This window comes from Passer domesticus, chromosome 3 (genome assembly GCF_036417665.1).
Source record: "Passer domesticus isolate bPasDom1 chromosome 3, bPasDom1.hap1, whole genome shotgun sequence".
NCBI classification, from domain to species: Eukaryota; Metazoa; Chordata; class Aves; order Passeriformes; family Passeridae; genus Passer; species Passer domesticus.
The window spans coordinates 55,797,567-55,819,026 of NC_087476.1; the positions used below are offsets into that span (position 1 = coordinate 55,797,567).

At 38.5% G+C, this 21,460-nt stretch overlaps 1 protein-coding gene across 1 annotated transcript in view; it reads right to left on the bottom strand.

Moving 5' to 3' along the window:
* STX7 (syntaxin 7) overlaps positions 1–21,460 on the bottom strand; it is a 31,728-nt gene that overhangs the window by 2,754 nt on the left and 7,514 nt on the right. The window contains exons 3-9 of the mRNA XM_064413208.1: positions 7,748–7,817; positions 6,128–6,218; positions 4,364–4,501; positions 3,657–3,709; positions 2,931–3,021; positions 2,209–2,281; positions 1,157–1,239 (exon numbers count right to left, since the gene is read on the bottom strand). Of these exons, the coding sequence (XP_064269278.1) occupies positions 1,157–1,239; positions 2,209–2,281; positions 2,931–3,021; positions 3,657–3,709; positions 4,364–4,501; positions 6,128–6,218; positions 7,748–7,817 (599 nt within the window). The remainder of the gene's footprint in view (positions 1–1,156; positions 1,240–2,208; positions 2,282–2,930; positions 3,022–3,656; positions 3,710–4,363; positions 4,502–6,127; positions 6,219–7,747; positions 7,818–21,460) is intronic.

Here is a 21,460-nt window from a genome sequence, read left to right on the forward strand (position 1 = left end):
TCCCAGCACACCTCGGCCTCTAACACTCCCTTGAGGGGTCAGGCCAGACACAATAGTTGCTGAAATTTTTCAGCACCTTGGAACAAGGATAAGTTTTCAAGCAAAGAAAAGTTCAAATCCAAAGCAAACTACACAGTCCTTTCATCCAAATACAGAGCAACTCTGCAGTGTTTGGTGCCTCCTCCAACACCCACTGAACAGAAGCTTGTCAAGTTACCTTTGAGATCGGAAGATCCTTTCCTCCTCAAAATAAACCATGAAGCTTTTCATTTTAAATTTCAACCAAAAAATTTATACCTCACACTGAAATTTTTGGCTGCTATATTTTTTCCTGAATTTTTGAAGTATCAGAATAGGAGTTATCAAACATACTTAATTTGACAATTAGTCCCGCTGAGAATACACTTCAAGGATGCAACCTCTCCTACTTCTGAAATCAGCAGGCAGTCTTTCAGACATTCTGTCACTCATTTACTGCCCTAGCTACTACTAACACACATAAGAGGATTTCTACAAAAAAGTCTAAGGACTAACTCTAACTTAAAGTGGAAGATTAATTACTAATCCGATTATTTCTAATAAGTTCCAAAAATGTTATAAAGAAATGGTATTTTAAGGACTTTTCAAAGAAGCCTCACAGTTTGAAATATGTTTTTAGCATCAAAGTAACAAGTAAAAAAAGCTGGATATATACAGCTTCGAGAAGATTTTAGACAGCAAAAGTTGGTACTAACTGGCCACTTCTTCAGAAGATTTTCCTGCCTATGCTCTCTACTCTTCCAGTGATCTCCAAAGGCTTGCTCTCCCATATACAGCAACCTTGAACTTCTTGAATTATAAAAGTAGGAATCTGTCTGTGTAAGGTTTTATTTGTTGGTTTTGGGATTTTTGTTTGCTTGTTTTAAGTAAAGGTGTAACTCCAGCTCTCATAGAATCTCAGAAGATACTGAAACAGTCTGGCTGGAAACAGCCTCACAGCAAACCCAAAGCTTTCAGAAGTCACTGACTTATTTCATATTGACTGAAAAATACCATTGTAGTGCAAGATAAACCTTCAAGTCTTCAAGCCTTGAGGAACTTGCTAGGCAAAATCTGAAGTGCATAAGAAAGTGTAAGTCAGGACTACTGCAGGACAGATTCACACAACTGGCATTACCTGGTAGTTCGCTGCTCTTGACAGCTGCTGGTTTGCTTGCTGCACGTGTACATCTGCATTTTCCACATTGGCTTCTATGCTGTCTTTGTTTTGAAAATAAAGATTTCAAATTTTGATAAGTCATAACCCAGACAAAGGTTTGGAATGCTGAAATATATTTGAGAGCATATAAACAGCTGCCCCAAAATGCTGGTGTCTTGATCAGTATCTATCAGTGTACCTTGTATTATGAAAGCTTGACCCATCCAACACTTATGCCTGAGCTCATTCCAGAACTGCCCTGGCAATGATTGGCTAAATTCATGTCAGGTAACAGCTCTCCTGTTCTACATGCAGGGCCAAAACTTTGATATCAACAAAGGCAGAAATTTACAATACTTCTACCATTTTTTTTTCCTTTCTAAATTATCTTTTACTTGCCCTCCAATTTGCCACTGACTGCTCTCTGCTCTGATTAAAAGAAATCCTAAGGTTTATGAAACAGAGGCAATGAACCAAACAACACCCAAGAGGCACGATTCTAGATTGGTGTTCTATCATATGGACACAGATTGTATTTTTTTCAGTAGAAAAACATGGACCGATTATGGGTCAAGGTGATTAAAAAAAAGCCCTGAAAATATATTCTGGACATAGATAAGAGCATGGCTTAGCAATTGACATAGAAAATGGATTCTCCAATCACAATTTGTTAAAACAATAAACCTGTTTGCACGAAAGGCAAAGCAGGACTCTCTGCTGAATCTGCACACTTAGATCCATTAGCAAATACAGTAAAATGTCCTACATAAACTCCCATTTTATGTCCAAACAGTTCTAAAAACTACTTTAAAGACATTTTATACACATGGAAAATTACATGTTTTTAAGCACTCTTTCTTACTCTATTCCCAATCATCTCAGCCAGTCTACCCATTATTAAGCTGTATCTGATTTGCTTTAGCATTGGTAGTGTCATTAGAGGAATTTTTCCAGCAAAAGGGAGTTCTACACTGCAGCTCTTCAGAGAAATGGAATAAAAAAAATTGAGGTAATATTTGAATTGGGCTTACCTATCACATCACCCTGTTCATGAATCATCATTCCTAGATCTTTGAAAATTTCATTGATGTCCATAATATCAGCCTGCAAAATGAAATCATTAATGTACATCACACATTTTAGCATCTATGTGCACTTAGATATAAATACCGTTCCTTCTCCTCCAGGGTGGGCATCATTATACTCATTATACTACAGGATGAAAAAAGACAAACCTTAATGTGCTTATTTTGAAGGTTTTTCTGGTACTTTGAGACTGAGTTTAGGAAACCTTCACAAAAGTTTAAATGAAACAGAAAATCTCTGTATTTCCAGAAATGTCAAAAAAAATCCACCTAAAAATGAACATGTTGAATAATACATTGGGACGACGTGTGAGGAGAGATATAATTTTGCTACATTTATATTCACTGTTTAAAATGGTTCTACAATATGCCCATATTGGAAAAAAAATTGTAAGTACTTTTTCTTGTGATCACATGAGCACTCTTATTCCACAGCAGAACCACTGAAGTTAAACACAGTATATCAAAACTTGGCTTTCATACAGTAGATTTTAAATGTACATTTACATCTAAAGACAATATTTGCAGTTTTGAAGGGAGAAACCACACCACAGACAAACCCAAACTCCTCAAGATTCATGTCTCCAATTAATGCTCATGCTCCTTTAAAAATGCTATTTCTTTGGAACATCAAAAGCATGTTCTGCTCTAAAACCACTTATACTTACTTCAAGCTGCCTAATGGAAGATTCTCTCTCCTCAATAAGACGGAGGTCATCTTCTGTAATTTCTTCATCTTGCACTTGTGCTTGTGGTTGACTATCAGACAAAAAACACAAAACCAATACCCACGCAGAATTGAATACAATGAGAAATTATTCAGAAGGATAAAACTACAGTTAAATGCATAGCACATTATTTTACATTATCAGTTAATAAAATGTGTGGTTTTACCCTTGTCTGTCCCTGGCTAACAGAAATTGTATGACCATCACAGCTTTTGCTGGAGCAGTGCTGCACAGAGCAGGTGACTGACTGGAAATTCTGGGTATGAATACAAGGCCAAAGTTCCTTCTGAATTATCAACTGCAGAATTTACATCTATCTGAGCCACAAAAAAAGAATCTGAGACTAAGAAACAGTTCTTGAACAATATGGAAGTAGTGGGAGTTCCCAGTAAACACTGGGCCCTTACCACAACAAGTTGGACTCTTCTTCCCTAAGTTTGGGTCCCAGAAAACCCCAATGCAGCTTAGGGGAGCTAAAGGACATGGCTGCAGCTGAAGCATCAGGAAAAAAAGGAGGTACATCATGTGAACTGCTTCTTTTTCTCCCAGTATATGCCATCAAAGTATCTTTATTCTAAACACCAAAAAAATCATGGGCAGCTTGCTTCCCTGTAAGCCGTTCATTATTCTGAGTTAGGAAAAGGCATATTAAGTAATTCAACCTACCTGTCCCAAGAGACAAGTGTTCCTTCTTTGTAGTTATCTTCTGGAGCCCCACCCTACATGATCAGTGTTTAAAAATATAAATAAAACATTATAGCCCTGAAAAGAGCATTGGCAGCATTTCTATAAGGACTCAATACTGGGAGGTTTCTAGTAAGTCAAACTGAAACATGATTCAACACGTTCCCATCCTGATTTTTCTTTATGTACGCATAAGGCTGAAATACAAGCAAAAGCATTCAGCTCAGTAACTGCCTTCTACAACTTACAAGTACAGAATGTGTATTTGGCACAGAGTGAAAAGGCAAAATTGATATACTGACAAGGAAAATCTGAAGCTACTCAGCACTTCTCCACCTTAATACTCCCCTGAAATCTGGCAAGTCATTCTTCCCCAAAGGAAAAAAAATCCGTTGATATGAAAAGGTAGAGCAAAAGCATTTCAAAATGTACTAGAAGTTGCTTTTGCAAGATTACAGCATGAACACAGGGTCAGTTCATTCCTTTGTGTGACAAAGGAAAGGAAAAAGTAACAGTTGTCCAGGGAAGTTATTACAACTTAATGCAGCCTTTACTATAAAATCATACAGCACATGTTCTGAAGAATTTAGATTCAGCTATAAACTAAGTAGCACTGTAGAAGCAAATTTGACACAGAACACCACTAACACCAATGTAAAGAATATAGTGGCACATTTTCTGATACTTACAGACACCCTTGAACTGGCTCTTACTCTGGCTACAAAGTCTTTTTCTTTCTCAGCAGCTTGCCTTTGGAGTCTTTGGAAATTTGTTAGTGCTGTGGTGAACTCTCCCACAAGACGGTCTTTCTGTATTTTTCTTTGACGCTGTAGGAGAAAAAGTTTTACCAAGTCAAATGAGCTCAGGCTTTTCAAGGCTTCACTATTTTCAATCTGCTAAATACCAAGGCATATATACCCTTTCTTCTAAATTGGTATAAGGGAAGGCTGTCAACAAAACCATTTGCAATTCCATGGACAAACCTTCTTTCCTTCTGAGATCACATAACCACACAATTAAGGCATTTAAAGAGGAAATCAATGTATTTATTTTCATTTAACACCTGGGAATGAGAAATGAGCAATGATTAGAAAACTTCTACTTTCCTTATTATCTGCTGGTTGTAAAACCTTCTGCTTTGGTGTGAAATATTTTGACAGGAATGCAAAAATATGCAGAGGTGACTGAATATAGAAGGGAGAAAGAGTGCAGAAAAGAACAGAGCACTTCATATGTATGTTACATAAATTCTGTACATACATATTGAAATGAATCCAGAAGTGGGTTCAAATACCCCCTTAAGTGCTTTAGAACAGATCCAGAAATACTTGTTCTAACCTTTCAGGTTTGGGGTTTTTTTTAAGATGCAGTGAAGGGAAGGGGAATATTGGGCACTCAGGAGAGCCTCCACCATATTTTCCTAAATATATGCATTCATCAACCCTTACAAATATCTGAAAGGTTGTCATTTGCCATTCATGAATCTGTTATTTATGCATTTCATTAAGAAATAGCTTTGATAAAAGGGTAAAATTAAACAGTAAAGCATTTCACTGTGAACTTTTCAACTCCAAGATAAGTAAACAGGAAAAAAACCCAACAAGCTAAAGACTCTTTGGCTGAACTAGAGGTTATATACCAAGCCCAAGTTTTAACACTGCTGTCAGAAGTTTACAGCTTGACAGGATGAGCACACATGGCCTGCCATTTGAACTCAGCATTTCAAGAATGTCACTTTCTTAAAGGCTCCTTAGTAACTACCCACAGACAAGCTAGTGGTTTAAGTGACAATAACCTGAATCCATGTTTTCTAGGATCCTGTTGTTCTTCCCTTATTTAAGTGACAGATTTTGCTAGGATAAGAAACCACAGGAGGGCAGTCAGGACTGTGCTAACCACAACAGCCACTTCACATGTTTCTGACTGAAAGATTTTACACAGGCCTCAGAAAGAAGGCTGATTTAGTAATAGCTCCTGTCTAGTCCTCTTGAGAATAGAAAACCCTGTGACAAGACATAGCATATGCTGATCTGAGTGATGCAGAACAGACATACTGTGATAATCAAATTATTCAGACAGTGAGTGAACAGTGTTTTGGCACACAATTCCTTGACCCTGGAAGCACTCGGAGTGCTGGCAGAGTCAGATACAGCATCACTGCAATGGATTACAAAGTGTCCAGCTACCTGAAAAAGCAGAAAGGCATAGCACATTGCCTTGATTTCCACTACTTCAGTCACACTATTTCATTCCTGATACATAAAAACAAGTTTGGGACAAGTCTGAACGGCAACAAAATATTCTTACATTTTAGTGTATTCCCACATTGTGCAAATGTGTTGACTAACTAAATAAACAGTGCTTTGAAAACAGGAATAAAGAACTGAAGTGGCTCAAATATTTCACATGAGCCAACATATTAGTCAAACAAGCCATGCTTTTTGGTTTTATACCTGTTCACTTGTTGCAGGCAAAGATCCAAACTCTTTAATGTATTTGTCAGTTTCTTTGGCAAGTTGGTTGGTGTACTGCTGCTTCTGTTGCCTAAAACCAAATGCAAATTTTCATTAGAGACCATCAGGTTACTTTGCTGAATTTCACTGATTCTCAAAAAAACATCAGTACTAAAAGCTTCTCTGAAGCACACAAAACTTTAGTCTGTTCTTCTCTGTAAAGGCACGAAATCATGGATTCCAGTCAGGACAGGTGTTGAAGAAGGTGTATTCTGCAGTGTGACAGCATAATTAATAATTACTCACTTTTTTTTTCCCCTTAGTTTTCTTCTATTTTATTTGTGTGCAGTAATACATTTGTAGTCATTATGAATACGCAATTATACTTCTGATATTATCACACAATCCTTTACCAATATTCACTTTTATTTTTTTCTGAAGCAACTCAAATTCTTTACCTGCTTTGGCATCTTCTGTGTCCAGTATATATAAAAAGGTTTTATCTGGAAAGCTATTATCCAGCCATCAGCACCAATATTTAAAATAATCAACTCTTGGAAAGGCCAAATATTCAGACAAGTGAAAGACCGATAAAAACTCAAGCAAGTTTACTATATATACATCAATTATCCCAATTAGAGTCTGAAGCATGTCCTTAACAACAGTTTCTGTGCTGTTTAGGTATGAATTTATGCCTAGATTGGGTTATTGCATCAACTGTGTATGTATGTTGCTCTTCACCTATTCCCATCCCAAGTAGAATAATCCCTGTGGATTGTACCTGACTAACGTTATGGGCCCTGAACTCAGGCTATTATGAAGAAATTTGGCTGTTCACCAAAATGAACATCACAACTTTGGTCCAACACACACCTCCCCCTACTAGTCAATGGCCACAGCAAAGCATGAAAAACACAAAAAATGCCAGGATGAGCACATGTTGCTTACATGCATTTGTGATGCTGAGATTAATGTGGTAAAGGAGTTTAATGAAAAAATCATACTGGTTCATAAGACCATGCAGAGAAGCAGAGAGCAGCGGCAGTGTCTCCTAGAGGCATATTAGAGAAAGTCCACCTTTAAGTGACTGAACTCCAGCAGAGCATCTGCCTTGGAGTCTGATTTCACTTCTGTTATGTTACTATTTCTGGTAGGTATTTATTCTATAATGTCACCCCTTACTGTAGCTTTCATCACTAAAAACAACATTCCCCTTCCTCTCCCAGTATTCCACCTCACAAAAACCCCCCCCCAATGTATTCATTACCTTGTGACACTTCAAGCAGATTGGAAGCATTGACTGGAGTGGTGGAAGGGTGTGGGAGTATGTTTTTGAGCAGTGATACTGCTTTCTGTTTATGCCACTTTGCTAACAAACAGCACAGGTTTTATAGTTGTACTGATACTGAAGGCAATGTGCTTGAGCAAATCAGCTGATTTGAGTTTACAGTCTACCCTACTTTTAGAAAGTACATCTCAACATCCAAGTTTCAAATCTTTCTCTATGCTCACCTTTCTCAAGGAAATCAAGCACTCTGCCTAACAGAAATCTACCTCATCACCTAAGAGGAGATTGTTTACGATGCAATGAAATGAAGTGTTATGATGTGAAGTACTCACAGCTGTTGCCTCAACTCAGGCGTGTCCTGTGGTGTTCCGAGCTGATGGAGTATTCTTTGTATTTCAGCAGCTGTTTGTGAAGAGGAAGAAAAATTTGAATGGGGCAGAGACAATTGCTATTCAGTTTAATGCATTTTTGCTTGACAATTCTAAAGCCATATAAATAAATTGACAGAAACAGATATGCAGGACTTTTTCAACGTACTACAGAGATCCCATTTGTAAGTCCCAGAAGAACTAACTACTGAATGATTTTTGCCATGTCAAAGACAAAACATGAGGTTTCCTATGAAGGATAGGAATGTATTAAAATCTTTAGGTAGAAACAGGCAATTTAAAGATTACTCAATGATTTAATTATAGTAAGTCTAAATCAGGGGGTTCATGATTTTTTTTTTCTTTAATAAACAGCACCATTCTTATTCTGGTTTATTTTATTTATATCATTTTGGAAATCCACATGGAAGACTTCTATAACATTATCTTACACAAACATTTCAGAATCCATGCATAAATGAAGAGACAGCAATAAAGCATTCATGGATTAACAGTACAATTAAAAAGGAAATAAAACTCATGTGTCCAGGTTTAAATTGCAATTTTAAGCATCTTACGTTTTTAAGTCTGGGATACAAACTGCCAGTGATTTTTAAGTGTATTTCATTAAACATACTAGTTTTGAACAGCAGGAAGCAACATATTGTCTGAGCCTTATTTTCAGCCTAATATATTTTACTGACATGTGAAAAGCAAGGAGAAAAATGGACAGAAACTTAAAGGATAGGTAGTTTTTCACACTGCAAAACTTAGTTTCCCTGTATTTCTGTGGCTCTCCCCAGACAGACTGGTTACCACACAGACAGATATGATTCAATATTATGTGGGATCCTCACTCCATTAGCTCACTATCTATTTTTGTTTTTCCTAAACACAGTTAAAAATGCAGTAAATGACAACTCTACATAAGGAAGAAAAACATATTAAAAAGAGAGTACGTTTCTATTCACTATGGAAGTGATCTGTAGGAAACAGAACTTCAGGTAAAATAAGAAAATAAGCTATGAGTTATGTTGACCAGTTAGGTAAAACTGCAATTCCTTAAAGCATTTTTATTAATAATATTAATTCTGATCTTTGCTGCATAACAAATCTCCAGTGAATGTTGTATAGATGATACTGGATTATCTACACTATTTTACAAAACATCCCAATGCTGACAACTGCTACAGCCAATACTTTGTATGCACACCCAGGTAATGAATACATCAAAATGGGAAAGTTACATTTACATGAGGTAAAAAATCAAATACTTAAGGCAAGTGTTTCTGAGATAACTGAATGGCATAAACTGCTAGCAGAATTCCCTTGGGGAGCAGGCCTGTAAGATGGGTTTCATGCGGCTTGTGTTTCAATTGAATTGAATTGAATTGAATTGAAACACAGCAAGCCATGAGTGAAGATTTTTGGTTTTGGCTACTAAGGACCAGCCCTTCCCTGCCCCCTGCCTGCTGGGCGAGGCAGTGTCCGCCTGCCCGCACTTCTGGGCAGATGCAGCTGCTCACACACACTGATTAACACGAACTCGGGGTAATTAAGCTTCTTTTTTTTTATGGCCAGTGTAATGCATTGTTTTAAAACAAACAAAAAGATAACTGGCTGGTGTTATCTTCAAGAATATGGAGTTTTAATATCTATAAAACTGGACACTAATTATTCTATATTTGTTCCAAAGCGCTCTGCCTTCTGACTCCAGAGCCGAGGGGCTCGGGTTTTCGTATGTATTTTTTAAAGGGAGACTAAAAAGTAAATCAACAGTATTTTTTCCAAAGCACTCTGCCTTCTGACTCCAGAGCCGAGGGGCACGGTTACTCGTAGCTGCTTTTAAAAGGGAGAGTAAAAAGGAAACCAAAACATACAGAAAAAGTCCCGGTGTCGAAGTCCTACCGCCACCTAGGGGTGCATTATTTAACTGCAAGTGAAGAAAATGTAGGTTTGTGTTTTAAATAAAAATTCACCTAAAATGGCCTATACTTAAAATATTTGCATTCCAAGCTTCTAAAGCTGAACACAAGTAGGTAGCTGAGAGAAAATTAAAAGCCAACACTGCAAAATTGGTCAGATATACAATTCCAGAGGCAGAGTTTGTGGCAGTTCAGGTCTTGTGATTCAAAAATTTAGCATAAAATTAAAACACATTTTACCATGAAGTCCGTAAGTATGCATAAAAATAGCAAATTTCTAATAGGACTTCAAATCACAAGGGGAAAAATTAGAGAACAAATCCTAAGGACTGAAATAATAGCTTTTTTTTTCTATGCTTCCTGTAATTCAGTATTTTCCACCATAAACTTTCACAATAATGGGTGTTATTGAAAAAAATAAATTATTGTTTATATGAAGTATAGCCAAAAATATTTTCATAGGAAAATGAAAATGCTTATTTGAGTAAACAAATAGAAAAAAAGGCAGAGCAGAAAAAGTAAATTTTGGCCAATAGCTTCCGGAAGCACTCCGGAAGATGCTTCATAAAAAAGTGAAAAACAAGTTGGTAGGGCCAGTATAACAAAGGAAGTGGAGAAGCTGACTTTCCTGAAATCCTGATTTACAGTATATACCTACAGGTTGACAAGTTAAAGAAATCCAGTCTTTGTACTCCTTATTAATAGAAATATGTTGGCATGTATACAGACTAAAAAATACATCCTTTATAGACTTCTAACTCTTTTAGTTTGGCTTCTTTTTACTGATTTCTCACTGTAGCTACTTCTCATTCAAATATTTGATATATTATACATATAACCACAAAGCCACCTAAACTATAGACATTCAGTTTATAGTGATAGTTTCATGAACAAAGTTTTTAACAGGATTTAAGATATTACCATGGGGATCACAGAGGGAAAGGGTCTTCTTCCCTCACATCCACACGCACAGGCCTCACAGAATCTGATTAAAAGCAAAAACTAGCTCTACAATTTCTTAGATCATAGGATAATATCCCTTCCTTTCCTCAAGGGAAAAGCAGGGTAGCTTAGCATCTGCTACTAAAGGTTAGACTGCAGAAATATCTCTGCTTGCTCCTTCCACTGCTCCATTTGTGAAACGAGCAGGGAGAAGAACCAAGCAGGCAATGAAGAGCAAAACTGCTGAAAACCTGGGATTACTCTTTGGAAAACATAAGTTCCTCAATTCTTGATTTCACTGCTGATGGTTGTATTTGTAAGGGTACAGCCTCCTTCCTTCATTAACCAGCTTTTCAGCCCTGTGTAGGGAGTTCAGGCTGGCAGATCACAGCACACAGCATCTGCTCCGGTCCCCTCAGTCCATCAGTAGTACTCAAGTGTCCCAAAGGCTCAGGCCTAGATCACAAAGCCCACAAAGATCACAAAGATCACAACTGCACTGCAAACATACTCATAACAGTCAGGGACCCAAGACCACAGCACAGCTTTAACAGGTTCCTAGGCAACTTTATTCTTTATGATTTTCCCTTCCCCAGTTTCCCAAGTCTTCAAACATCCCAAAGAGTTCCAAAAGACAGGAGTAATCCAAGGTCCCTCCTGTCCTGGAATTACCGATCCTGCCACAGAGACTGACTGGGTCTCGTGCATGATTTTAATTAATTTCAGTGCAAAGTCAGACACTGGCTCACGTGAGCACATAGGCTCCTTGGCATACACAGGTGGCTGCTGGACTTTGCTCAGGAGCTGCACAAGGGCACACACCACGTGTGCATGCAGGCATTCTTTACCAAAGTCACCGGCGTATGGCAACAATCTGCAAACTCCTGCAGCCACTTCACACTGCACATCAGGGTAGATGTTTGCATAGAATGGAAATCAACAGCTCTGTCAGGGCTCACACTGCACTGGCACAAACAGCACCTTGCCAGCTGTGGGCTGGCAATATAAGAAAGCAAGTCCACTTTGGAAATTGAGCAGAGCAGGAAGCAGAGTATATGACACCATGAAAGAAAAATGCATTTTTTCCCAGGAAACTGCTGTCTTGCATGCCTAGTAATTCCATTTTTTTCACTTGAAAATTAGTTTTGTCTTAGAAAGAAGCAATACCATGATATTAAGAAGACTTTTCACTTGTCTTTGCAGCCTTCCTGATCTAGATCTCACAATACACAACTATTAGCTGTAAAAGCTACTCAGCTTCTCTAAGGCTGGTCACATGCTCAGAAATAGGTCAGACATGGTTAATGATGAGCCAGAGAAACAATTAAGACCTAACCTGAATTCCTACAGGGAAAATTATTCAAGAGTCAGCTCATGTTGATTTTTACTAAGCCAAACAGTCATTCCATTTCTAGTCAGTGGAAGGCTCTTCCTCTAGTTAAGGAGAACATAAAAAGGAAAGTAGTAGTCTCTGATATAAAAGACCTTTTCTCTACAAGAGTCATGAAAGTAGAGATAGTTGGAGTGGAAATATTTACAATGTTTAACAAGTAGGAGTACTTCAAAAACATGTTCCTGACTGATCTGTAATACATACAATTTTTTTTCATAGATAAAACCATGTTTCACATATTGGATCACACAACTACCCTTGCTTTAGGCTGGCAAGCAAAGAAAGTTTCCTTTCCTTCCTCCTCATCTTGTTTTTCAGCCAGATTTGCAAAGTTGTTTCATTACTACAAGTAAATCCATGTTCACATAACTGATGGTTCCAGTCCTTGAAATCAGAACATTTAAAAGGTGGCATAGGAAATTTAAAACTTAAAATACAGGCACAAATAAATTAATGCAATGAAGACCAAAACAACTTCTTTCCTCTAATATCATGGGTGCAAATAATCTTAATCCTAAACTGTGAATTAGTAATAACTGTACAAAGTGTAACACCACAGCATTGCTGCAGTAGAAAAGGTAAAAAAATCCCCACCCAAATCCTTCAGTAAAATCCTAATGCTTGAAAGGCAATGCACCAACTAAGAGAATGGAAAGGAAGAACAGAGTGGAGGTAACCTACCTCCTCTGGCAGGGCTGAGAAGTGTCCAAACACTGTTACTGATGCTCATATACAGCATTAGCCAAAGGAAACTGAGGAAGGTCTTACTTTGCAATGCTTACCAGCAACTTCAGCTACAAGAGTGAAGTTTTCTCAAGCTACCCACAATCAGCTGTCTTCCTGCTTTAAACTCCATTCTATTTCACATTTGGAAAACCAAACTTTAAAACCCCAAGTGGCCAGGACCAAGCTTGTTGCAGCTTTACAGATGGAGATGACATGTATCAACAAGAAAATCCTGAGAGTTCTAAAAAATATATCTCAATATAGAAGCATGAAACTGAGGACAAATGTGTTTAATGAGTGCTGCTTATTACCCCACTGCAGTAACTTCACCTCTTACTTGAATCACACAAAACTGCTTTATAGCCATCCAGCAGCTGTTTCTTTCAGCTTCCTTCAGTGAGACCCACCACACTGCCCAGTTTCATGAAGCTATGGTCTAATGCTTGCACAGAAAATGTGGCACTCACTGGGTGTGCATGGAAGAAACACCAACAGCAACATGAGCAACAAACACCGAGGCACTGCACTGCAGAGGACAAGAACCAGACAAGCAGGAAGAGCAAGCACAACAAAACCTGCCTTACAAAACAGCAAGGATTGGGACCTCACAGGAAGAAGGAGCAGAACAGCTCCTCCTGAATGCTAATTGTAATGGTCCCACCTATGTCGCCATCCTATACTTAAAAAGTGACAGACAGGGTTTTAGTTACTGTCTGAGGTTCACAGGGCTATAGCAACAACAGATATTTAAAGACATTGCTTTTCAGTCACTTTCCTTATTCCTGAGCCGAAGGAGAATAAACAGAATCAGCAAAGAGTTCCTTTGTGTACATCTAACGCAACATTTGATTTGCTCCATGTGAGCCTTATGCTCCAGCTATGGCTTCATAAGGCAAATAAGCAGTGACAACAGCACCAGCACAGTCACCTTGCAGAAATGCTTTTCAAATACCTCACACATGCTGCAACCTGGTGGGTTACTATGAAGAAATCTCCTACTTCTTTCCAGCTGAACAAGTGAGTCAACAAACAGCACATCCAGTTACAGATTAATTTGTGTGGAATTCAATAAACTTCAGAGTCCCTTCAGAGCAGGTTATTGGAACAAAAGAATTATTTGTTACAACTACACCAGTTCAAACTGCTTTTACCTGAGGACAACAGACTTCCTCAATTTATTAAAATCCAATTCCATGTGTTTTCCTTCTGCACTTCAGCTGAGGGTACTTGACTGAAAGCAGAAAACATTCCTAGATCAAGGAAAATTAAGAGAAACACCGTTTACAAGGGCACCTAGTGACTGGACAAGGAGGAATGGCTTCATTCTGAAAGAGAGCAGGTTTACAGAAGAAAAATCTCTACTTGTAAGGGTGATGGGGCACTGGAACAGGTTGAGATGCTGTGGATGGACCATCTCTGGAAATCTTCACAACCAGGTTGGATGGGGCTTTGAGCAACACAATAGATTGGGTGGCATCCCTGCACATGGCCGGGGGTTGAAACAAGAACTATGAGGTCCCTTTCAACCCAAGCCTTTCTATGACTCAATGATTCTGATTTGGTTGCAATATCTTCATCAGATGTAAGCCTTCTGTGTAAGACCCTCTTTAAAGCTATTAATCTAGTTCACTCGCTCAAATTTTACATAAATCATAATGCCACAGTGCTATCTTGCTAATTCTATTTTAACCAAGAGTGACAGTTTATCAGAGGAATCAAATCCAGGACACCAGTCAAAAGATACCAGCTTATACTAAAAAGCACCCCCAGCAACTCACCTAATTGGAATGAAATCCAAAAATTTCAATCATTTGGTTTTAAGTAATTTGTTTTATTCTGTCTTAATTCAGTGTGTAATACTGATTATTCTAAAACAAGAGAATGCACCAGCACATAAAAACAGTAACTGATGTATGTGTGGGAAGGAGAAAATAAAGTGAGGATGGGCCTGAAGGTTGTCCTCTGAGCTCTAAGGACTAAAGATTCAGTAAGATTGAAAGAGTGGGAAAACATCCAATCTTATAATCTTTTCTTTATATTTTGTTACAGCTTCTGGCATTTCTAAATAGAATCATGCCCCAGAGTGACCAGGAACACCAGCAACAATGTCTCAAGTTCAGGATCTGCCCTAATTTTTTTCAGTGCTGTTGTAATTATTTCATTCTAGTGTACTCCCATCTATAATGGTCTTTCAAGGACAGAGTGAAGAGGGATTGAAGTATTGGCTGTTCTTCTAATGTGGGTGTAGAACACATTAAACACACATTGTTATAGTGCACAATAACTGATCATGAAATCAATTATTACAGCTCAGCCAAGGGGAAGTCATTAAATCAATCACTTTATGTTCTTATCCTAAAGTGCCCCTGGTAACTTCCTGAAACCCAGACATTTGAGCACTTCTCTAAAGAATACCAGTTGCTTATTAAATTATTAAAATGAAGCATAATTCTGCAGTAAAAGTAACTGCGCAAACACCATAACCCAACCCACTTCCATGAAGGAAGTCTGGTTTTTAAGAAGCCAGCTCATTACTGCAGCATCCTCAGGAGCTGACATGGAAGGAGACAGAACACACCACATACTGGTCAACACAAGCAAGTAGCTGCTACTGCAGGGTCTCTCCCAATCGATCACTAACCTGGGTTTATTCTAAGCCCTGACAGGTGTCCAGCACCCAGCACAGCAGTTTTATAGCAGGTTTGATAGAGGGCTCTCTGTGTAACCAAGCTGCTATGCAGTCTCCTGTCCACAAGGAGGAAAATCCAACAAAACTGAGCTGCAATAGGCATTTTAAGTACCTTAGAGAGGATCTGAAAAACAACTCTAAGGACAGGAAGAAGCATGAGGACTCTGGTCACATCCCTTCTCCTCTGCTGCAAATACAGGCTGTTTTGCAAAAGTTACCTTGTCAAGGTGAGTCCAGTCCATTTATACTTGCTCCATCAACAAAAGCAACAGTTGCAGTAAAATTGTGGATATCTTCACTGGACACCTTGCTGTTTATAATAATTGTAATGCAATGCAATACAACGTCAGTCAAGGATAAACTCTCCCTTTTCTGCATATATTGACACCAACAGTGTGCAGGAGCATACGTGGAAAAATCATTTTTTCACTCTATTCTGCTGCTAGCATAAATAAATCCCTGTTCCTCTTGTGCAGTGTCATCCAAATAAGACAAAGACAAACAAGACAAAACACAAAAAGATTAAAAAACTTTCCAGATTCATAGACAAATCTGTGAGGCATGCTTCCTTAAATGTATATGCTATCTTACATAGAAAAAAGCCTTTAAGAATTGCATGGAAATGATTCAGGTTTTCTATTTCTATTTTGAGAAATAGTTTATTTCTACAAGAACTGTGAGCTTCATAATTTCACCTCATTGCAAAAAAAAGCATTTAGAAAGACACAAATTAACTAACTTTCTCCTCAATTTCTCAGCCTTGGAAGAAGTCCACAAAATGAAATGTGGAAGGATACAATGGTGCTTAAAACCTCTAAATAACCAGCCTTTTCCAGGTTTTATAGAAACTTCATTCTATATCCAAGAAACATTCTGGACAACAGCAACAATAATAATATAAAAATTGCCTCAACTGGTACATTCCCACAAAGTTTAATCTGGTTAACTGCAGCTAATTGGAAATTTCTGACAGTACCACTGTTAGAGGCCTCAACAAGCTCTACTGGGAGGCTGTTTTCTTTAGAAGCACACCTGTACAAAACCACACTTTATATATAGACAAAACAGAATTTTCTTTTCATACAGGCTGTGATTTCAACACCTCAGTGATCTCATCTACTTTTCATGTGCCCCCTCTTGTATTCTTCTTTAGCCAAGAGTAATCATGCGAACCTGCTGGTGTTTCAAATATAGTGACAGATACAGATATTCGTGAATGTTTCAGCCTTTTTAGCAGAACATCTACTGGGCTTAAACCACAACATAAAGGCATCCAATGAAAGTGTTAATATTTTTCAGGGTCTAATCTACATTTATTATTTTCTACAGTTAGATAAAGTTATAGGTGAAATCATATGATTGATCTATTTTGACTCCCATCTTAACAACATTCAGTGAGAATAGTAGCTTACACAAAACTTGAGATGCAAAAGAAATGGAACAAAATTCCTGTCACAGGACAGGTATCACATGACAGAGGGATCTCTGCTGGCTTAAGCTGACCTTCCAGGAATGTGGTCTATATGAATTGATACTTGTGCTGCCTTAACAAACAGCAAAGGATGCCAGCAGAAAGCAGAAGTCCCTATGAGAAAGTATCTCTCAAAGTCAGCCAGTCCCCTCCAACCACATGTGGATTGTGGCCACTGAATTTTATTTTTATTTCATTTGTGTTACCTTGCAGCATGCAGAGAATGCGTTTGTTGAGCTGGGCTGATCTTCAGTGCGAATGAACCAAGTCAAATACTCTATCAATGACCTACCACACCAACACCGAGCAAGGTTAGATTATGCCACTCTTACTGGCTTTGCAACCAACTCTACACAAAACGCTGACACAACCTGGAGGAGTTGGGAAGTGAAGGAAGGGTTTAATAGAGAAGGAATATGAATCCATTACCACAGTTAATGTAGGTTCTCTAGTTTGATTACTGTTTGCAAACAAAAAAAAAAGTGCTTTAAAAGAAGTGTTTTAAAACCCAAAGACTGGGTATGTTTTACCAATATCAGGCTTTGTTCTGTGTTCCCAAGAAAAGGCAGCATTCTAAACTGTTTCTAAATTACTAAAGCCCAGCTCAGGATGCCAGTGGAGACTTGATAGTTACAAATCTAGCCTGCACTGCTCTTTCTTTTCTTCAGGGACTGCTCCAAGTAACATATTTGGTAGCTACAAATAAAATATTAACTACAAAGCAAAATAAAGGCATACTAGCCTGCTTCCTCAGTGACCCACACACAGTAGAATTACTGTATGTGGGGGGAGGAAAAAGCATGGCTGCCTATTTCTTGCACAGTTCCTGTCAGAGACATGAATCAAATCTTTCCAGCTGAGCAGAAGAGACACCTACTCCTCTAATTGTATCCTTCCTACATTTATAATTATGAAGTTGTTCCTGTAGGGGAACGCAAGTCCCATTTTTCTCCCTCTTGGAAACATATTTTTAAATAAATTGCTTTCCTTCTTTTAGCCACATAAAGAGAATCAGTTCTTTAAAACATAGAGGATGGTCAGATTTCAAAGAACTGCTCCCCCTCGTCTTCAGTTGTGAGAAGGCAGAAAGTTACATGTTTTAAAGTCTTTAAATTAGGCTTTTTGTTTTTGTTTAAGCTACTTTCATCTGTCCACCTGTTGTAAGATCAGATTTATACAATTTTATGCCCTTCCAAAAGAGAGGGAGGGGGTGAAAAAAAAGAAAGAAACCAGTCACATATGGATTCAATGTGCTCATCCTCCTAGGAATATCCCAGTAGGGTAAATGAACATGCCTGTTAGGAATACAGTTTTGTAAGCAGGCAAAATTTGTTTTATCACAGAGAATTATATTTTGATAGCTCACCTTGTATCTCTGCATCACACTCATTCCTTGTCTATCCAGTTGCTGTAGACAAGCAAACAAGAGGAAATATTTCAAGGAAATATTGAAGGAAGGCATTTAGATTTGTCTCAAGTTAATAGCACTGCCATTAAGCTGACAAATAGGTGAGAGTGCTACCTGTGAAATCCAGTTCTAGAACAACTGCTCCTTCAGTAAACTGATTAAACCACCCTGATAACAGGTTCTCTCTCTGCAAAGGCCAGACAGGTTGGAGCTTTACATATTCTTTCACATATTTTCTCCTCCATATTCTTGTTCTTCATGTTCAGAAAGTTAGGGACAAACCTCAACCACCTTTAAAAGCAACAGACTTTTAAAGTATGAAATGTAGGTCACCTAGATTTTATAAACAGATATAATATAGGCCTGGAATGAGAATTACAGCTACTTTGGACTAGAATCCAGACAGACCATCAAAACTTAACCATCAATTGTGTTCTAGCAAGACAGAAATTCAGCAGCTATCCAAGTCTAGCTCATTAAACATTTCTTTGGCCTTATTATTTGAATCTGAAGCTCCCTTAGCTGTTTGCAGATCTGCTTCTCATCACTGTTAATACAGACCCAAAACCAAACCAGCGAGACATGGCTTGCAGGCATTGCTGACCTCACTGAGGTTCAGCACACAACACTGCAGCTCATTTGAGCACATGTGATTCAGACTCCCCAGACTTCAGAGCACTGCTCAGAGTCACATGGATACTCCAAAACTCCAAGAGTGGGTCTGAGAGCCTAACTCTCCCTCTCCTGCCTCAGGCCCTCCACTCTCTTTGGATGTCAAGAGCAGCCTTAAGTTGTGCAACTCCAGCTTTTCAGTGAAACAGCTGTAACAAAAGTAATAGAGAAATACCCCACAAACTAGTTCCCTAAATCTCAGCTCAGATATGTTGCTGATAAAATGTGAGTTTCATGCTGAGCAAAGCAGACTGTTCTCTAGATGTTAAGTGATGTTATAATCACTTATTTCTGCAGAAATGCTGGAAAAGTGAAACAAAGCACATCATTCTCTAAAGAACAGCTGAGAAAAGCTTCTACACACAGAATGATCTGGGGTTGGGGATCTCAAACAAAGGCAGGTGTAAGAGAACTCACCATACAGGCAGCAGCAGAAGCTGCTTCCCATTAGCTAGCTCAATTTCAATCTTCAAGGTCCTAAAAAGGACTCACCAGCACCCTCTCCTCCAAAGAAACTCAAACAGTCCAGTACAGATAGCATTTATTGCAGTAGTTGAACAAAGGTTTGTACAAGGCAGAAGTGATTTATAGCTCTCAACACACCTTCAACAACACAATCAATGGCATGATTGCATCAACAGATAAAAAATCTGCTCTTTAAAGTTAAACGGCTAACCAAGATGTTACCAAACACAAATGTAGGTCTTTCCATTACCCAGAACCAAAAAGTTCTGGTTAATGGAAACTGCAGTTATCTTGTAACTGATACAATTATTGAAGCAGTGTGTTAAACTAGCATAGAGAGGAGCTTTCCTAGCCAATCAATAACAGTGGGCTAGATGAACTAGGAAAGAAATGACAGTATTAATACAACAGCAGCATCCTGCCCATGCATTATGAGTGAGGTACTTATATTAAGTATTTTCTCTTGAAACAGATCAGTTTTATTACTTGGAAAGTGAGGATGTAATAATTCAATCTTGAAGAAATGTTCAAGATTTTTGTTCTCATCCATGCTACTTCCTATAAACTCTGGTATATTACGAAATCTTGGCTGCACAATGTCATCTAATATAGGAAGTTCTGTATTTCTCCAACAAGTTAAAGGGCCAGCTTGTAGCTGGACGGGCCAGTTTCCTTTCAACTAATCTGCATCTCATCTCCATGTCTGTAGTAGTATTCCCACTTTGCTTGCATGTTAGCAGAAGTGTGAACCAGTTTTGTGGTACCTCCTGAAGTAGCCTCATGATCTGAAATGAAATTAATTTCCTCTATTAATCTCATTCTGAAAACCAGAGTATCTACACACCTCCAGGTTAACCAAGAAGAATTCAAATGTGTTGATGCCTCTCACAAATACTTATTTCTGGGCAGAAGTGCAAAACCAAGTCAACTGCTTAGATGGAAACACATGCATTTAGGGTCAAGATTCCTCTCTCTTCCCTCTCCTTCCTAAACAAGATGATAAATTGCAGCCTAGGAGACATGTTCAGCATCTCACTAGCACTAGGTTGTCTAAGGTTGCAGGTTTCTTCCCATCTGACCAGGAAGTTCCTGCAGCTCACACATTCCAATAGGAAGTTGGACAGGTATTACACACAGGGAAAAAAAAAGCTAGAAAAGAGTCCATAAGTCCTTAGAGACCTCATTTCAGGAAACACATTCAAGATGTCCATAGTATCCAGACCCTCATAAAAATCTATGGACTGCAAAAGTAGCTGAGTGGTTACTCAGTTCAGTCAGATCTACAGAAGAGCAAGGGATGGAATCCAGCTGTCTCCCTACCAGAACTAGAAAAGTGCTTGGCTGGAGCTTTTCAGAGCAAAGCTCCTGTTTCTGAGGCCATGCAGCAGTGGGGCTAAGAGACATTTGGACTTGGGTCTTGGCATGTAGCAACTTTAGCAATGTAAATTTCAAAATACAAAAGACAGCAGGACTGCAGATAACTCTTCTGGCACATCTCCTATCTATGTATGGGCAGCTTGCTGTTAGCATGCCTTGGGGAGGGGACACGGAAGAAGAAAGAGAAGGGACAGAAGGGGAAAGATGAGACTAAGGAATCACTCAGTCCAGCACAGGACAGTTACTTATGTTCAGCAACTTTTACAATACTCCAGTTTCAAACACTGACTTTATGTTTTCATCTGACAGAAAACCCTTTTACATCTTGGAGCCTCTGTGTCTGTCACAGGTTGACAGCTGCCTCTGGAAGACCAAGTTAGAAGCATCAGACTGAATGAATTCACTGAGTAGATTTTAGGAAATAAAGCATGAGAACTTTTACAGAGTTGGTTTGTGAACTTTAGGTTGTGGAAATACCACCCTGAAGTACAGAAACTTTTCAATAAGGCAAAATTGCAAACTTTGTTCCTGTCTGTTGAGATCTTAAGAAATTCTTTCTGGAGGAAAATAGAAAATGTAACTGAAGAAAAATAGGAAAAAACCCAATCT